We start from the raw sequence: 17,943 nt of genomic DNA on the forward strand, positions 1-17,943 counted from the left end.
AAACAACAAACCAAAACGTAAGCCATCCAAACAGGATTACATGTTTTCATGCTAGTGAAAGAAATGAACATCCACTTGTTAAATACAACTAAGTCTTATCAAGCATGTTCGATCAAATCATCCACAAAGCTAGTAGTACACCGAATTTCCGAAAGTGGATTACAACGAAAAATCAATCTACTAATAGCCACCAACTTGGAAACATTTGAGCTCATCGATAAACCACCGTCACCTAACTGTGAGACCTCAATTTGAATTGGTAGAGATCGAAATCATACAATTAATCACTACGATTCAGTAATTTCATAATATCGACTTAACCTTACCAAAAAGGAAAGGGTTCTGAGCATTTAAAATGAGACTAAAACGATGATCATTAACCGCAGCTTTTTCATAGCCTAATCAAACTTATTTAAAAAATAAAATAATAAATATAAAGTTGAAATTCATTCTTTTAATTTATAGGCGTACCACCGTGTTCGAGAATTTGGCATTTGAGAGTTGCAGGGTTTTCCAAATTAGGGTTTTAACTTTGCTCAAGTATTTATCAGTTGCCAATTCCGAAATCCCGTCATCCTCCTTCAATTCGATCACCTAGAGACCGTTCTTCACCGGAACGTGAGACGATTCAAGGTAAGACTGGAGGAGGAGTTGGCAACCCGTTGAGTCGGAAATAGAAATTAAACGCGTTAAACGTCGATGAGAAGATGCACTCGATCTTCCGATAAACACTGCCCTATTTTCACTGAGTAATGAGCCAATTAGAGGAAAACAACCCAGCTCGAACTAGAGGGAGGAAAAATATTGAAAAACATGATGGTTTTGGGATTTAATCAATCACGCCAATGTTTGGAGATTGGCCAACACGATTTAGTAAGCTCACAGAAAAAGTTGGGGTAAATGACACATTTACTCACCCAATTTTACTCTCTCTTATTTTTCTCACCTAACTTTCAATTTACTCATTGAACTTAACAGATTGAATCATTTTACTCACTTTTTTGTTAAATAGATAAACGGTGTTATGACATGAAGCAAGCATCAAAACGAAATCGTTTTGAAAAGCTAAATATACACTAAAACGACGTCGTTTTAAATTCTATATTGAAAGTACAATGAGTAAAATAGGAGAGAGTAAATTTAATTGTGTAATTTACCCTTTTTTTCATTCTCTTCTTCATTTTCTATCTGTCGGCCACCACGTCATTTTTATTTCGGCCACCGTACACCGACGTTGAGGGTGGTCATTTGGTCTCAAATTCCATGAGTCAATTTGTCTTGACCCCCTGAGTCCGAATATAGTGGTCGTTAACCAGAAAATGTCCCAAAACCTATGAATTTGAATTGAAATATTTTGACTTCCTCACTTTCAATCTCAAATTCATGGACTTCGGCGTAAGTTTTGAAAAAATGGAGGTCGAATTCGGACTCAAAGTGTCGAGGCGAAGCGATCCATGAAATTTGGAACTGAACAACCACCATCTACGGCGGTCGACGATGGCTGGCAGTGGCATCCGGCCACCTTATTTTTTTATTTAATATTTTTAATTATTTTATATTAAAAAATAAAAAATGCTACATCATCCAACCGTTAGAGAGAAAACGGGGAGTGTGCAAAAATGATTCAATCTGTAAAATAAATGAGCAAATTGAGTAAATTGAAAGTTGGGTGAAAAAAATAGGAGAGAGTATAGGTCAATGAGAAACTATATAATTTACCCAAAAAAATAAAAAAAAAACGTATTTCTTAACGCGTATAGTTTGCAATATAGGAGTTTAATCTAACAAATAAAAGGATTTATATGTAGCTGACCCCTACGAAATTCTACTAATTTTCAAAGTTGCCCACAACTTTCCTTTTTACAATAAAAGGAAAACCTACGAGAACGAGTATTCCTCAAACTACTTGCCAAGGATTTCTTACAACTTGAGCTACCTGATGGATTGTTTGCATATCTTGAATCTTGATTCCAACTCTTTAGTTGGTAACTGATAAGTACTATGGAATCTAGCATTCTCCTCTATAATCTAAAAGGCACATCTCTGACAAAAACGAAACAATATTATTTTTCATGGTTTGATTGTTGCAAGGAAAAAGTATACTTTTATATCATAGCTTGATATAGGCGTTGCACTTCCACAACTGCAACTCGACAACAGCTTCTTTATCGATCAAACAATCTAACTTCTTTCTATGATTGGTTCTATCTCAACACTGATGAGGCCATGAATCTAGGCACGGGGCGGGGACAAGCTTAGTGGGAGGCGTAATTCGTTTTTGCTTAACTCATGGGACTAAATCTATCTTCAATTGAAAAAAAGACACTACTTGCGAAAATAATATATTATTTCGATAGAATTAGAATTGGTATATTAATTATAGAAACAGTAGGATCACTAATGTTTGAATAAGTTTTCAATTTCATCACTAATGTTTCAAAAGTCATAAATCGGTCACTTATATTATCGTTTGTTATAAATCGGTCACTCGACGTTAATCACAGTTAACAGGCATAATGACAATCATAGTTGGACCGTTATTTGTTTATCTGGATAGTTGACCACCACAGTGAAGAACTATTAAAATCCCATTTGACCATATTAAACCATTTTTGACGGGATGTTCTTGTTCTTCAACCCAACCAAACTGGTGACTTTCATTTGAAAGGCAAGCAATATTATTCGAAAGCTTTCCTTCGAACAACCCGAACAAACAGAGGGTGAACCTGAATTGTCGTATTACATTCAGCAATAACAACATCATAACAAGGGGTTTCATTTGAATCAAACATGCAGCTTTATTGCTGTGAAAATACAACCCAATCATGATGGTTTTTAGGGATAAGCTTAAGAGCATTAGCTTAGTGTTGAAGAGCAGCCACATAGTTCTTATTTTGACTCTTGATATTGCCTTCTTCTCTGAGCTCATTGGCTCTTTTAAAAAAACACAAGAGAGTCCAAATCAACACCATCGTTGACATATGGAATTGTATTGCTGGATTATTTTCAACTGAAACCTGGTTTGAATTTTGAACCACCTTTTTCCTATCCACTGATTTCCTAGACAGGAAATAAATGGGAAATTGAATTCTGGGTGTTGATAATAAATTTTGATTCATTACTATTTTTATTTCTAGTATAATTTCTACACTAATAAAATCAGAGTAGTTCTGGTTTTCTTTTGAATTACTACAATTTACCAAATGTGTATAAACAGTTCAAATCAAATGGATAATCAAGTAGACAAATTTCTATGTGTTATAAGTTTGTCACTAACTAAGAATATTACTGAAAATTACAAGGGATTTTCAGCCACCAAAGAGAATACCAGCAGCCTGTTCTTCGTTGTCATGGCATAATTTCAGAGCTTGTATCACCATTTCTCTTGGAACCCCCAACTCAACGAGCTTTGCAACTTTGGCTTCAAAATCAAGTTTATGCAGAAAAACGAAGCTTTCTCAGATTTACAATGGTGATCGAACTTGAAGATTAAACTTCACTTGGTTCTCAAATTTACCTGTGTCGCATCTCCTTGTGAACTTCCAAAAACCAAAAAAAAAAGACTAAGAAAAATTCAGAATCATAATATGAATCAATTACAAATGACTTTCATAACACCTCTTTTAAAACAATGAACGATTTATGTAAATGGCCCTCCAACTCCGAGGGTCCTCTAAATGCATGATAAAACTTGAAATGAAATCAATATATGCATGTAGGGTACAAAACCCAAATAATATAGCTTAAAACTAGTTAATGGTGGAATATGTCCACTGGTAACTTTGGTTGGGTTGAAGAAGAAGAAAGGGTTAGACTAAAGAAGAGGAGTCGGTCAAAATGGTCTAATATGGTCTATTGTGGCAGTCAACGATCCAGATAAGCAGATAACAATCCAATTGTGATTTCAGTTACGCTTGTAGACGGCTCTTAACGTCTACTGATCAATTTGTAACAAACGATAATGTTAGTGATTGATTTGTGACTTTTGAAATATCAGTGATGAAAATGAAAACTTAATAAAAAAATATTGATCATTTGCGTAGTTTATCGTAAAATATATTTGATATTAATATATAAAATGTCTTTCATTTATCGACAAATTACAATCTTGCTATCAATTATTTTTAGTTTACAAAATTTATGAAATTGAATATTTACTCTTTCCTCAAAACTTTGAACATGCTTTTAAAATCCCTTGAAAAATTTAGAAACCTTTGAGACAATTTATTATTTTTTTCGTCTCATTATATATATATATATATATTAAATTATCTTATTTAAAATCCCTCGTTAGAAAAGTTAATAAACAACAACATTTATATTTCCTTTTTTTACTTTTATATATCTCATTCTTTTACACCTATAAAAATAAACACGACAAATCTATCAATCACCTTTTTAGTAATAATTATGTTATTTACTTTTATCAAATATATCTCCTAAAATTATGTGCACACAAGACACAAATTATGAGATAGAAAGAGTATATGATTTCGAAACTCCCTTTATCAGTCTCAAAAAATTTATGTTATAATGATCAAAATTTTAGGATAAATTACATGTTTAGTGTTTAAATTATTAATTTTAATCCGTTTTAATATCTAAATTTTTTATTTTTCAAAATTATAAATAGAGTTTAATTTTTGTTTCATTTTAGTAATCCACCGTAAAAAACTTTAGTTTTTATTTCATTTGTATTATCATTCAAAATTTAATGTTAAGTTTTTTTAAAAATGAAAGTTATGTATTAAAACGGACCAAAACTGATACTGTAGGTATTAAACGCGTTAAGTTTTTAACGGTAGGGTACTAAAATAAAATAAAAACTAAATATTTGATATGATTTTAAAAAATTAAAAGTTAAAGTACTAAAACAAAAACTGATAATTTAAATGCATTTATGCGTAGTTTATCCAATTTTTGAAGTGAAAACAATTTTGCTTAAAAAAAAATGCTTCTAAAACCCAGAGGTGCACATAAGGATGGATTTTTTTTACCATTGAAATTACTTTTAGAGTCCGACGGAACAATTAAGAGTTCGAAGGGGCAAGTAATTTTGTTCTCTGTTACATAATGTCTATATTCTTGTCTGGAAACCCACTATTCACGTGGAAAGACCAAAAACACCCTTTCTTTCCCCATCATAATACTCTGTAATTGTTTGTAATTTAAAGAAATGTTGACCCCAATTCCGTCTATATGTACTTCAAATTTCTTACATCAACAAAAATTGATTCGAAATTTACCCTACAAAATCGAAGATCCCATCGTTTTCTCGCTCTCCAAACACTCTTACGCTCCCCTTTTGGAAAATGGAGGATAGCGGAAACAGAGCTGAAGCCATTCGTCTTCTAGGAATCGCCGAGAAGCTTCTACAAAGTCGTGATTTCAACGGCTCGAGAGACTTCGCAATCTTAGCCCAAGAGACAGAACCGCTGTTGGACGGTTCAGATCAGATCCTAGCCATCGTCGACGTTATCCTAGCAGCTGAGAAAAGAATAAACAACCGCCAAGATTGGTACTCCATTTTACAAATCGATGGCCGATCCGACGACAACGATCTCATCAAGAAGCAGTATCGTCGCCTAGCTCTCATTCTCCACCCAGACAAAAACAAGTTCCCTTTCGCCGATCATGCGTTCAAGCTCGTAGCCGATGCATGGGCTATTTTATCAAACAGCTCGAAAAAATCTGTTTACGACAAAGAATTGAGTTTGTTTACGAGGATTGATTTAAGCAGCTGCGGCGGCGATCGTTCAAATCAAACCGGGAAATTACCGGTCTCGAGAAGAGGACCAAATCAGGAGCGCGGACAGTACTGGATGCCGGATACGAATACCCAAAATGAGAATCAGAGGTCGAAAACGTCTACGTTTTGGACAGCTTGCCCGTACTGCTATAGGTTGTTTGAGTATCCTAGGGTTTACGAAGGTTGTTGTTTAAGGTGCCAGAATTGTGAGAAAGCTTTTCACGCTGTTGATATTCCGACATTGCCGCCGTTGGTTCCGGGGAGAGAAGCTTATTATTGTTGCTGGGCGTTTTTTCCGTTAGGGTTTGTGCCTGGAAGTCCGGAAAGTGAAGGAAAAGCCCCCACCGGCTTTCCGAATTGGATGCATCCTACATTTTCCGAAGTGCCGCCGCATCAGGGCGAAAGAAATGGAGGCTATGAGCAAGCTACACAACCTGCAGCGGTGCCACCGCAGCCTCCTTCGACCACTGCAGCGAAGGTGGTAGAAAATAAAAGTAATGCGGCTGTGGTTTCTGGTGGGCATGTGACCAATTCAGGCCCAAAGAAGAGAGGGAGGCCGAGGAAAATTCCCCTGTGAGGTTTGATAGGTAATGAAATGTGGTTTCTTTTGTACCTTTTTTGTTTAGACCGAACCTGACCGAAATGCAGGAACGTTCAAGGCGGTGCTGGAGGATATCGGTGAACCGAGAAGGTAGAATAGGGCCGACGCTGAAACATTGGAATGTTCGGGGTTAAATTTGTAGGTATTGTTGTAGTTAATTGCTCTGGTTGTAGATTGTTTTTATGTACTGACTAGCACATGGGTGATCGTTGTAACACTGGTATATTCAGCAATGTCAAGTCAGCAAGCTCTTTCACCATAGATTATGAGCAATTTTATTTCTCGGCGTTTCACGAAAGCAGACATGAACTTTTGCTTTCAGTTTGATAAATTTGAGATGTTTTAGAACATTACCACAATTGTTATCATGAACAAAGTACTTGTTCTTTGTGTGTGTTTCATATTGAAAATTGAAACATCAGTTCATTTCATGTTTCATGGATTACATGATTATTGATGGATTGGTGCTTCTTGGATGATTCAGATGACTAACTGCTAATGTATGTTAATGACTATACAAGTGGTTTGAGTTGATTTTAGGCCTTTTGCAACTAAAACCCCCGAGTTCTGCTCGCCTGTTAGCCAATCCGATTGCAGTTTTCTTTATGTTAAGGGATTGTTCGTTATCTGTGCACTTTGTAAATTTAATGCCTTGACCTAGCGATGAGAGATTTTCCCCAAGCCACTTGCCACATTTAACCAAAAACCTTGAAAATGTACTGCAAAATAAGTAGCAGAAAACGATCAACAATTGCCGGCTAACTCTGATCCTCCATTACCTAGGATTATTATCTGCTAGTCGGTAATTGTTGATTCATCTTTCGGAAAACAGTTCTCTTACTTTGGACTATGCATACCGTATGATGCAGTTTTTGTACAAGTTTTTCCCCCTGATAACTCCGATACAACTGCAGGCATACACACGCACATATATAAAAACTTGAACTTGGTTCCTACAAGTTCTTAATTTGTCCCTGCAAAAACTTAGTTCTTAAACTAAGGTGTATTCCTCCGCAAGGAACTTCACCCGGAGAATCTCCCAAGTCAAGTACCCGAAGAAAAAAAGTGATGCAAGGTCTGGGTTTGGTTGCACCCTCGGGTTCACCAATCGACAAGAACGGACTCGTATAGCCAAGTTTCTCATAACAAGTTGCCCATAGAACGGAATGGTACTATTCCAGTCAATTTGTGAAATGTAATGGCATAGCTATCAACTGTACACCTACAAAATTTAGTTCATACATGGCCATGGGCAACGATTGGGAGTACGCCTTCCAAAGACTCGTGCCTAATGGAATGCAGATATTGAAATCCGAATTTCATACATGCTCAAAAGACTGCATATTTTCAGCTATATGTAGGGCCGTATCTGGGCCTGGACAGTAGGGCCCAGAATTTCTATAATATACTATATTTATATAAAAAAATGAGTTTATATAAATTATTGGCCCAATTATTTTTAATATTTGTTATTACGGTTCTAATTTTATTTTAATATTTATTATTATAATTTCATATTATCCTAATATTTATCATTACGGGGTTATTCTTATAGTTTATTTTTTCCTAATATTTGTATTAGTGTCTAGTTTTTTACCAATATTTTTTAACATTTATTATTAAGGGTCCAATTTTTTTAATACTTGTTATTAGGGCTCAGATTCTTCAATATTTGCTATTAGGGGCATACTTCTATACTTTATTTTCTAAAATTTATTTGTTATTATTATGAGTCTAATTTTCCAGTACTTTTTATTAGAAGTCTATTTTTTCAATATTTATTATTATGAGCATACTATTAAAATTTATTTTTAAAATATTTGTTATTAGAGACCAATTTTTTCAAGCCTTATTATATGGAGTTACTCTTAAATTTTTTTTTTCAACATTTGTTATTAGGAACAACTACTTAAAATGATATGCAACCACAACAACAATCATTATGTAGTAGTAACGATATCGTCCGAAATCACGATATCCATAATCTTTATGTCAATAATATTATATGTTATTAAAATTTCACAACTACGATATTTGCAGTGTCCGTAATATTATCCGCTATATATGCAATAGTGATAAACGTAACTCAACCGAAAACAAATTTAAACTGTAATTTAAAGATTTGATTAGATGCCTAATTTTTTTTTCGCCCAGGGCCATCAAAATCTCAGATACTGGCCTGCCTAGAAGCTGTTATTGTTTCTAAACTCCTCCCAATTATTGGTCTTCCTCGAAGCCACATTTTCTCTCCATGTTATCGACTGAAGTGAAGGAACTGGTAATAAAGGAACCAAAGATGAAAAAGTTTAGAGAGGCATTGCCTGTTCAAAAGTTACAGATGTCGAGCTGCTTTTAGGGACACCCGTAAGAATGAACAATGTTTGAAGTTCCCTTTGCCGTTAAAGGACCTTCCATTTTGCTGTGTAAGAGAAGCAAATGTCCCATATATTTACCATCTTTTCATTTCCATTTCTTTCCTTAACTTTGTGCTTCAGCTTTTTGTTTCATAAGAAGAGGGGAGAGTGTTTTCCGAGTACGTTTTTTAAACTGTCGTTTTCTGACGTTGATCCCCTCACAGCCTTGCGTTTTGGCATTGGAATATGGGAAGGACGTCCCCAAAGCTTTGCCAGCTATCACTCGGATCTTCACTTGTTTTTCCTTCTATGTAGTGTTACTTTCATTAATAACTTAAACTTTCTTTCTCTTGTCCGTAGTTTACTCCTTGTATTTAAATTTCTTCGAGAGTTATAAAAATCATGACAAGTAATTTGAGTTGGCTCGATCTATCTTAATTATTATTTAAACAACTGTTGATGGAAATTTGTGATTATGATTGGCTGCAGGCTCTTTTTAGATTTGCGAAGAATTGTGATCGGTGATTACGCATGAGGATGAGAGGGATGATAATTTTAAGAAGAAAAAAAAGTTAAAGATAGAGAATTTATCTTCTAAGAGAATAGAGTCTCCTTTCTATTTTACATGACAGTTTATATATAGTTGTCTTAGTGTCATTGTTAGATCTAAAATAATGATGATTTTTTATAAGCTAATAGGATAAATAGACTTAATTGTCATATAGTGAATTTAGTCTATGATGGAATTGATCACGATTAGATTAAGGACTATAACATCATGGAGGAAATAAAATTATGGAGGCTTCTCAAAAATACTGCAATCTTGGTATACGAAAATTGAATGTGAAAATATTATTTATGAAAGATACCTGAAAGAGATGCAATAATAATAATGATTTTTTTTACTAAATTTAATTACATATACATTAATATTAGATTTTAATTATTTTTACTTAAATTACTTAATATATTGTTTCATATTTACTTGCATAGGAGACTTAAAAGGTTATTGGGTTAGTGTCCGTAGAAATAATGCGGAGGAAAGCACAAGTAGAATTAGGTGTGAAAACATGCCTGATCGACACAAAGGAAATGCCATGTTCATGGATAGGGCAAAGAGGTATCATTTTACTAATGTTGTCGGGAGGGGTCACTGCCGGTAGATGTTGATTTCACTTCTCTACAGTGTTCAAGATCTAGTGGGGGTCCACCCAACACTCCCACATGCAATTTCTACACCTTGTCACCCTCTTCCTTTCGTCTTCTTTCAAGTTTCAATTTCACTCTGTTTGGTAAACTAAAAATAATAATAACCCCGTTTTTCTGAGGATTTTACGGAGCAAATTATTGCAAGCAGAGTTAAATAGTATATAAACACGATTACAAAAGTTGCAATTTGCAATAAAACCTGATTGACACGGTGACATCACGCAGGCATGAGTCATCATACAAATGAGTAATATATCGTGTTGAGGTAGCCAATATATATACACACTATGCAGCAGGTGATGGCAGCCAAAAACGATGTCCATCAATATATAAAAGAGAAAATAACCTCAGTGACCGAAAATGCCTTATAATATACTATTTTAACTAATTTTTTTTGGATTTGCGAAAATAACCAACAAATTCGTAATGCGAATTTCGTTTTCGCAACGCTAATTACCGATATCGGTAAACACAACTATTCGCCACTCAGTTTTCAAATTCGTAACACGATTCTCCAAATTCGCAACGCGAATTTCGTTTTCGCAAAGCGAATTTTACAACGCTAATTACCAATATAGGTAAACACAACTATTCGTAACTCAGTTTTTAAATTCGCAACGCGAATCTCGTTTTCACAACGCGAAATAGCCAATTTTTCAACTAAATTACTGATATAGGTAAACTCGGTGGAAAAAATCAGGTAAAAAATCCGAATTCGACAATTTGAAAACTCAGTTGAGAATTTGGCAAATTCGTGTTGCGAAATGTAAAATCTCGCCTCTTAAAAAAATCGTGAGTAAATAATAATTTGATCTTTGTCAATTTTAAAAGTGATTAACTAATCACAATTAGTTCAATATGATTAGAAGATTTTTTTAGTTCAATATGGTGGTCACACGTAGAATTTTGATTAGTAAAAATCTCGTTGTGAAAATGAAATTCGCGTTCCGAATTTGAAAACTGAGTTGCGAATAGTTGTGTTTACTTATATCGGTAATTAGCGTTGCGAAAACAAAATTCGCGTTGCGAATTTGAAAACTGGGTTACGAATTTGAAAACTGAGTTGTGAATAGTTGTGTTTACCTATATCGTTAATTAGCGTTGTGAATTTGAAAATCGCGTTGCGAATTTGAAAACTGAGTTGTGAATAGTTGTGTTTACCTATATCGGTAATTAGCGATACGAATTTGGAGAATCGCGTTGCGAATTTGGAAAGTGTGTTGTGAAATTGGAGTTCGCGTTGCGAATTTTTTGGTTATTTTCGCAAATATAAAAAAAGTTGGTTAAAATCGTATATTATAAGGTATTTTCGGTCACTGAAGTTATTTTCTCTATCGATAATTAGCGTTGCGAATTTGAAAACTGAGTGACGAATAGTTGTGTTTACCTATATCAGTAATTAGCGTTGCGAAAACGAAATTCGCGTTGCGAATTTAGAGAATCGCGTTGCAAATTTGGAAACTGTGTTGCGAAATTGGAGATCGCGTTGCGAATTTGTTGGTTATTTTCACAAATCCAAAAAAAATTGGTTAAAATCGTATATTATAAGACATTTTCAGTCACTAAAGTTATTTTCTCTATATAAAAAATGAAACAAGGGAATGCGCATGAAAGTGAGGCATTTTTACCTAAAAAAATCATCCAAACAATCAATAATTATTTGTCATGTATTTATTGATCAAATTTTACTGATTTAGTATTTATTTGATGACATGGAAGGAAATCGCGAATCATTATCCGTGTCTTCCCTGAGTTTTCGTCCGAACTGTCGCCACGCGAGTAAAGTACGGATTATCATTTGTGCCTTCGCGGGGAAAAATATCGAACCCCTGTGAATATGAATCCCATTTCTAAAACCAGTTTAGAATTGACTGAAGTTTTGTCTTCCCTTTCTTATAATTATTAAATAATTTGAGTTATAAATTGGTCCTCTAAGGTGTTCCACGTGCATTGAATATTTTCTCCGATTTAATACTGATACCGTTTTCTCTAGTTTCAAAAGCATGATTCTGTTATCCGAAATAAAGACAATCTATAATTTCTATTTTTTGAAACAAAATATATTTGGTTATGATTTTTTGATATTATCATTTTACTGTTTTTGGGTTAGGTATTGTTGGAGGAAGTATCTCAGGCTTAATCTATGACTTGTAAGACCTTACCCTAGACTCCTATGCTTTGTGCACAGGGTGAGTTCTTATTGCAAGCTCCTCAACTTTGTGCATAGGGTAAGTCCTTATTGCATGCTCCTCTGTTTTGTGCACAGGGTAAACCTTACCGTAGGCCCTTATGCTATCGGTATAAGTTCTTTATCGAGTGTATAGATAGATGTGTGGTTAAGGGAAATCCACACATTTTGACGTTCAAATAGAGGCTAATTAGATGATTTTTAAATTAAACTTATCGTATTTTTAAGAGTCTGACATTTTTTTCTCTATACTGATGGAACACACTAAACTCATAAATTTAAGCTCATGAATATGTCCAACTCTGTCAATCTATACACTTTTCGACCATTATTTCGAGAATCAATTAAAGTAGTTTGAATTATTCTGTGAAATTTGTAAATACCTTCTTCATTAAAGAATTTCATGTTTTACAATGTATTTACTTGTCCTTTAACATAATTTGGTAGTTATGTACTATTGAACTTTCTCAAAGCTCACTGTGTTACTTATTATTTCAGGTTAATGAAATGTTCATGTACTTTTATCGACATTAGTTATGGGAGTTCCACTGACGTAACTAGCGGAGTACGGTACAAGATTAATTAGGGGCATGTAAGTAATAATTTATCTTTATACTAGTCCGAAACTAATTTTTATACTGTGTATTATGGAAATTCTATTTTAAATATTGTAATTGTTTTATTATTTTGAAATTTTATTTATTAAAGTTTTATTTTTAATGGACTTTTAGGTGGACCATTGGTGACCCTAATATGAAACGTCGGATCAAATCAGGGTGTTACACGTTGGCCAAAGCAATTTGGCAGAAACACAACGAGGAGAAGCAGACTGTGAAGCCATTCACCCCAGAGTACAAATGACTGTCTCCATGCGCGGGAATCGTGAAAATTAACGCAGACGAAGCTGTGAACCAAAGCTCTATGGAGGCAGCGAGCGGTGGTGTTATCCGCGATAGTTTTGGCAATTGGTTGTCAAGCTATCACCGGACTATTGGTCGTTGCTCGGTGTTCCAAGCTGAGTTGTGGGGAGTTCTCGACGGTCTTACTATTGCTTGGAACCAAGATCTCCGAAATGTTATAGTGGAGACAGATAATATGGATGTGGTCAGAAACTTAACAACTGCTGTCCAGAGGCATGAAACAATTGTTACCAGATGAAATGGTGAACTACTTGTTTAAAACTGGAGCATCAAGATTACCCATGTTACTCGCGAAGCGAACGCTATGATTGATAATCTGGCTCATCTTGAAAGAACTAGCCCTATTGGTATTGGACTCGGGATTCTCCAACAAATCCCGAGTGGTGTTCTCAATACTTTTAAATCGGATAGCACTGATATTACTAGTGGTTCTACTCACTGAGTTTCAGTGATTCCTTTTGTTAAAAAAAATAACAACCATTTTGTCAAAGTAAGTGAGGTGAGACTTTCGACATTTTTATGATTGATTAATAATAATAATAATAATAAAAGAGAGACCCAAAGACTAAGATCAGACACTTATAATTAAAATAAATCAATTTAATAATCAAAATTAAATTGGTATTAATCCTAAAATTGGAATAACAAACGAGATCTATTCTTAACTGAACTAAAATAACTAATTAAATTAAAATGTATAACATTTTCTTTTCACTTTTCAAGTACAAAATAAAAACAATTAGTATTAAATTAAAAATGTATATAATTAATTAAATAATTAAATTAATTATTTCATAATATAATATTTAATTTCATATTAAAAACAAATTATTTAAATATATATGTAATTAACCGATTTGAAGAGGAAGATGCTTCTAACTCTCTCTAAAGTGGAACACTTATACGAGAGGCAGGTTTCATCGACTGTTGTAAGAGGTTTATGTTGTTCAATAACTTCACTAATCTCAAGATTTACTCTAAAAATGAAACGAGTCATAGTACTATCATCTTCCTTAATTTTACTTATAAATTTTATCAGTTGTATTGTCGTAGATAATGAAAATTATAATTTCTTTCTGTACTGTATATAAATTACTTTTTACTATACTTGTTATCATATTTATGTTATTTTATACTAGCAACGGTATTGATTCATTTGAGTTTTTATACGTGAATTTAATTAAGGGTAAAGTATAGTAATGGTCACTGAACATTTCAGAAGCTTGCATTTAGGTCCCCCAACTTTTAAAACTTGCAATACAGTCCCCTAACATTTATTCCGTTTTCAATATGGTCCCCAACTTAAATCACTGTTAGAAAATTAGGGTAAATTATATAAACAGTCATTGAACTTTTCAGGCACTTGAATTTAGGTCCCCAACTTTTAAAACTTGCAAAACAGTCCCCCAATAATTTTATTTTCTTATTAAATATAGATGTATAGAAAATATAAATGATTCAATTTATATTTAAATGTATGAATCATTTATATTTTTGATATATTTTATTTTTCTTGTATAAACTAGTATTTAAAATATGTTTATATTTTAATCAAAATATTTCAATATACGAATAAAAATATATTTATATAAATGTATATTTATATTTAGATGTATAAATAAAAAAAATATATTCATATATTAATGTAAGAATCATTTATATTTTTTGAATATTTTATTTTTAATAAGAAATTAAAATTATTAATTATATTAGAAATACTCAACTTAAGATTATATATATAATCATGAATTATAAATATGAAAAATATAATTATTAAATTTAGTTTAAAATATATAAATCTTAAATTTATTCTTTTAAAATATTGTATCAACTAATATTTAAAAAATATATTAAATCTATCAAACAATTTATCAAATATAATATTTTTTATTGTAAAAAAATATAATATTTTCCCATCATTTATTGCTTTCAAATTTTTTGCCGAAGTTCAAATCTCATTATTTCCATTTTCCATTATATTCTTTTTTTTCTGGCATTGGTCATACTATTAGTATATGTATTATTGTATATCTCTTAACACAAACGATGGTGTTAGTTTAGTGGCTCCACCTTGTATCTTTCATTTGCGTGACTCAGGTTTGAGTTTGCCCAAGACCCAAATTTTACTTCTTTGTAACTTAATTTTCTTCTAATTAGGTGGTGACACGTGTCACCAATAACATATATCATGATCATGTGTTAACACATGTCAGATCCTGGTTAAATGATTAATTTATTAAATTTTATTTAATTTAGGACCAAATTGATAGCATATATAAATAATTAGGTGGTGACATGTGTCACCAATGACACATGTCATGATCATGTGCTAACACATGTCAGATCCTAATTAAATGATTAATTTATTAAATTCTATTTAATTTAGGATCAAATTGATTATATAAATAATAAAGACTGAATGTATAATAATGTCAATTCCTTTTAACTGCCACTTCATCATTTGTATCAATTGGTAACGACTAGTGGCTTAGTTGAAACAGTTAAATAATTATGTTGTATGATTGATAAATTTAAAAGATCGATGACAAAAGTAAAAAGGGCTAGATAGTTAAGTTGTCAACCTAATAGTTTACACTTTTATTTATACGTCAAAATAACATTTTATAAATTTAAAATTCGAATTATTTTCAACCTCTTCTATATCCTAACTACTTTTTTTAATTAAAAAATTTCTTCAACGGATAAAAATTATACTATTATATTTATATAAAAAATACGTATCGCATGAAATAAGATGAAATTAAATAATAATAAATCTGACATAATTGAATTTAATTGAATTATTTTGGAATTTAGGGTTTAGAATAAAATTGAATTACTTTGGAAATTGGGGTTTAGAATGAAATTGATGATTGTTTTGCAAGTTTTAAAAGTTGGGGGACCTAAATTCAAGTGTCTGAAAAGTTCAATAACCTTTTATATAATTTACCCTAATTTCTAACGTTGGTTTAAGTTGGGGACCATATTGCAAATGGAATAAATGTTGGGGGACTGTATTGCAAGTTTTAAAAGTTGGGGGATCTAAATACAAGCTTCAAAAATGTTCAGTGACCATTACTATACTTTACCCTTTAATTAATGGTAAGAAGAGAGCACCAGTGATAGAACTTTGAAGGCTACATAGAATACTAGAGAGGGGCGAGTTTGATAGTTATATTGCAAAAGTCGAAGTGCATTGCTACCAATTTAGTTGGATAAGTTTGGATCAAAAAGTAGGTAACTTGATGTAATATTGCGTACAGATCTTATCCTATCCTCAGCGTCTCAGTTGTCATGCTCTTACTTTTCCATTCAACCAAAGGCGGTGCAAATGCAATGCTCTAATTTCCAGTTGTGTCAACTTTCTTCTATCTGTGTGGACCCTACTTGACCTCCATCCCCATTTAGTCTTTACTTGATTTCAAAGTTCAACTACCCCCTCTCTCTCTCTCTCTCTCTGTCTAAAACCTTCCATCCCCATTTGTTTACTATTCCCCCGTCCCTTCGTTTCATTTTGTTCTCCTCGGCCTTTTTAAGAGAGATTTCGTCTTATTTTATAACCAAAGTGTTATATATCGACAAATTTGCTTGATTTTGTTTTTTTATATATTGTTTCAAATAAAAAAGTTTTCATTTCCGAACATGAAAGGTGAATATGTAGAAGCCAGGAATCAAAACCCCAACGACATGTTCTCTAAGCTCCACCAACACCAAACTCATCCGTTCTCTCGTAAGTTTCAGCTCTCCCGAACCCCCGAGTCCGATGACACCACTCACACCCCTAACCACGGCCCCAAAGATGTTTCCACCAACACCACCCATGGCCCTTCTCTTCCCAGCGGCGATGCTAACAGTGGTGGAGATGGAGCCAGCATCGAAATCGTTCGTAGACCCAGGGGACGTCCTCCGGGTTCCAAAAACAAGCTCAAGCCGCCCGTCGTGATCACTCACGAGCCCCAGCCTGCAATGAGTCCATACATTCTGGAAATCCCTGGAGGAAACGACATCGTAGAAGCCGTCTCCCGCTTTTCTCGCCGCAAGAACATTGGAATCTGCGTGCTCACGGGATCCGGTACTGTTTCCAACGTGTCTCTCCGTCAACCTTCTTCGGCCACTCCAGGAGGCACCATAACTTTCCATGGAACATTCGAAATCTTATCCCTTTCCGCCACGTTCCCAACCCAAACGACGTCGTGCCACGTGCCCAGCACCATACCCATATCTTTGGCCGGTCCTCAAGGGCAGATCGTTGGAGGGTTCGTAGCTGGTCCGCTTGTAGCAGCTAGCAACGTGTTTTTAGTAGCTGCTACATTCAACAACCCTTCCTATCACCGTTTACCCGGGGAAGAAGAAGAAGGGAGGAATACGGTGTCGTCTGGTGGTGCAGGTGGGCAGTCGCCGCCATTGTCTGGTGGTGGTGGAGATAATAGTCACGGTGGTGGGGCAGATTCTTGTGGCGTTTCGATGTATAATAATCATTTGGGCGGATCGGATGTCATTTGGGCTCCAACTGCAAGAGCTCCACCGCCTTACCACTAAGTTCAAATCTTTAGCTTTTCAAGCTTTCTTTTAAAAATTCTCATCTTTAAAAGTAGTGTGAATGAACGGAGGTTTAGATGTTTTTCTCCTCCTCTGAGCTTGTTTAGTCTTTTTGTACTTCCGTTTCATGAAATGATAATTAATTCCTTTGTTTAAAATTTCAAATATTGTATTGCTTATAAATTGATCAAAATATTCTTCGTTTCCTTTCTTCCTTATTTAGAGAAAATATACTAAAAAAAACAGATTTGAAGAAGCGAAGTCGTTATCGTTTGATAGAGCCAACACATGCCTAGGGTTATTACATGTTAGATAATGAACAGATACTCTTAAATGTCTTGTGGATAAAAAATTGGAGAAGCTGAGCCTGAGCAGAGCTCTGC

The 17,943-nt window shown here is 33.9% G+C and overlaps 2 protein-coding genes across 2 annotated transcripts; both read left to right on the forward strand.

Moving 5' to 3' along the window:
• Positions 1–5,236: 5,236 nt before the first annotated feature.
• On the forward strand, positions 5,237–6,314 carry LOC120154281 (dnaJ homolog subfamily C member 14-like; the record flags this gene model as incomplete). The annotated part of the gene is made up of 1 exon (XM_039166077.1): positions 5,237–6,314. A coding segment is annotated over exon 1 (1,002 nt), but the record flags the coding sequence as incomplete, so codon positions are not given.
• A 1,786-nt stretch (positions 6,315–8,100) lies between these two features.
• Positions 8,101–17,729, forward strand: LOC120154257 (AT-hook motif nuclear-localized protein 28-like). Its single transcript, XM_039166065.1, has 3 exons — positions 8,101–8,111; positions 10,816–10,826; positions 16,647–17,729. The coding sequence occupies exon 3, from the start codon at positions 16,664–16,666 to the stop codon at positions 17,558–17,560; it is 897 nt and encodes a 298-aa protein (XP_039021996.1). The 5' UTR covers positions 8,101–8,111; positions 10,816–10,826; positions 16,647–16,663; the 3' UTR covers positions 17,561–17,729.
• Positions 17,730–17,943: the final 214 nt, after the last annotated feature.

Source organism: Hibiscus syriacus, unplaced genomic scaffold, assembly GCF_006381635.1.
Source record: "Hibiscus syriacus cultivar Baekdansim isolate YM2019G1 unplaced genomic scaffold, ASM638163v2 tig00111127_pilon, whole genome shotgun sequence".
NCBI classification, from domain to species: Eukaryota; Viridiplantae; Streptophyta; class Magnoliopsida; order Malvales; family Malvaceae; genus Hibiscus; species Hibiscus syriacus.

Excerpts from the sequence above, each read along its gene's own strand:
- LOC120154257 (XM_039166065.1), top strand. The coding sequence starts at position 16,664 with ATGAAAGGTGAATATGTAGAAGCCAGGAATCAAAACCCCAACGACATG.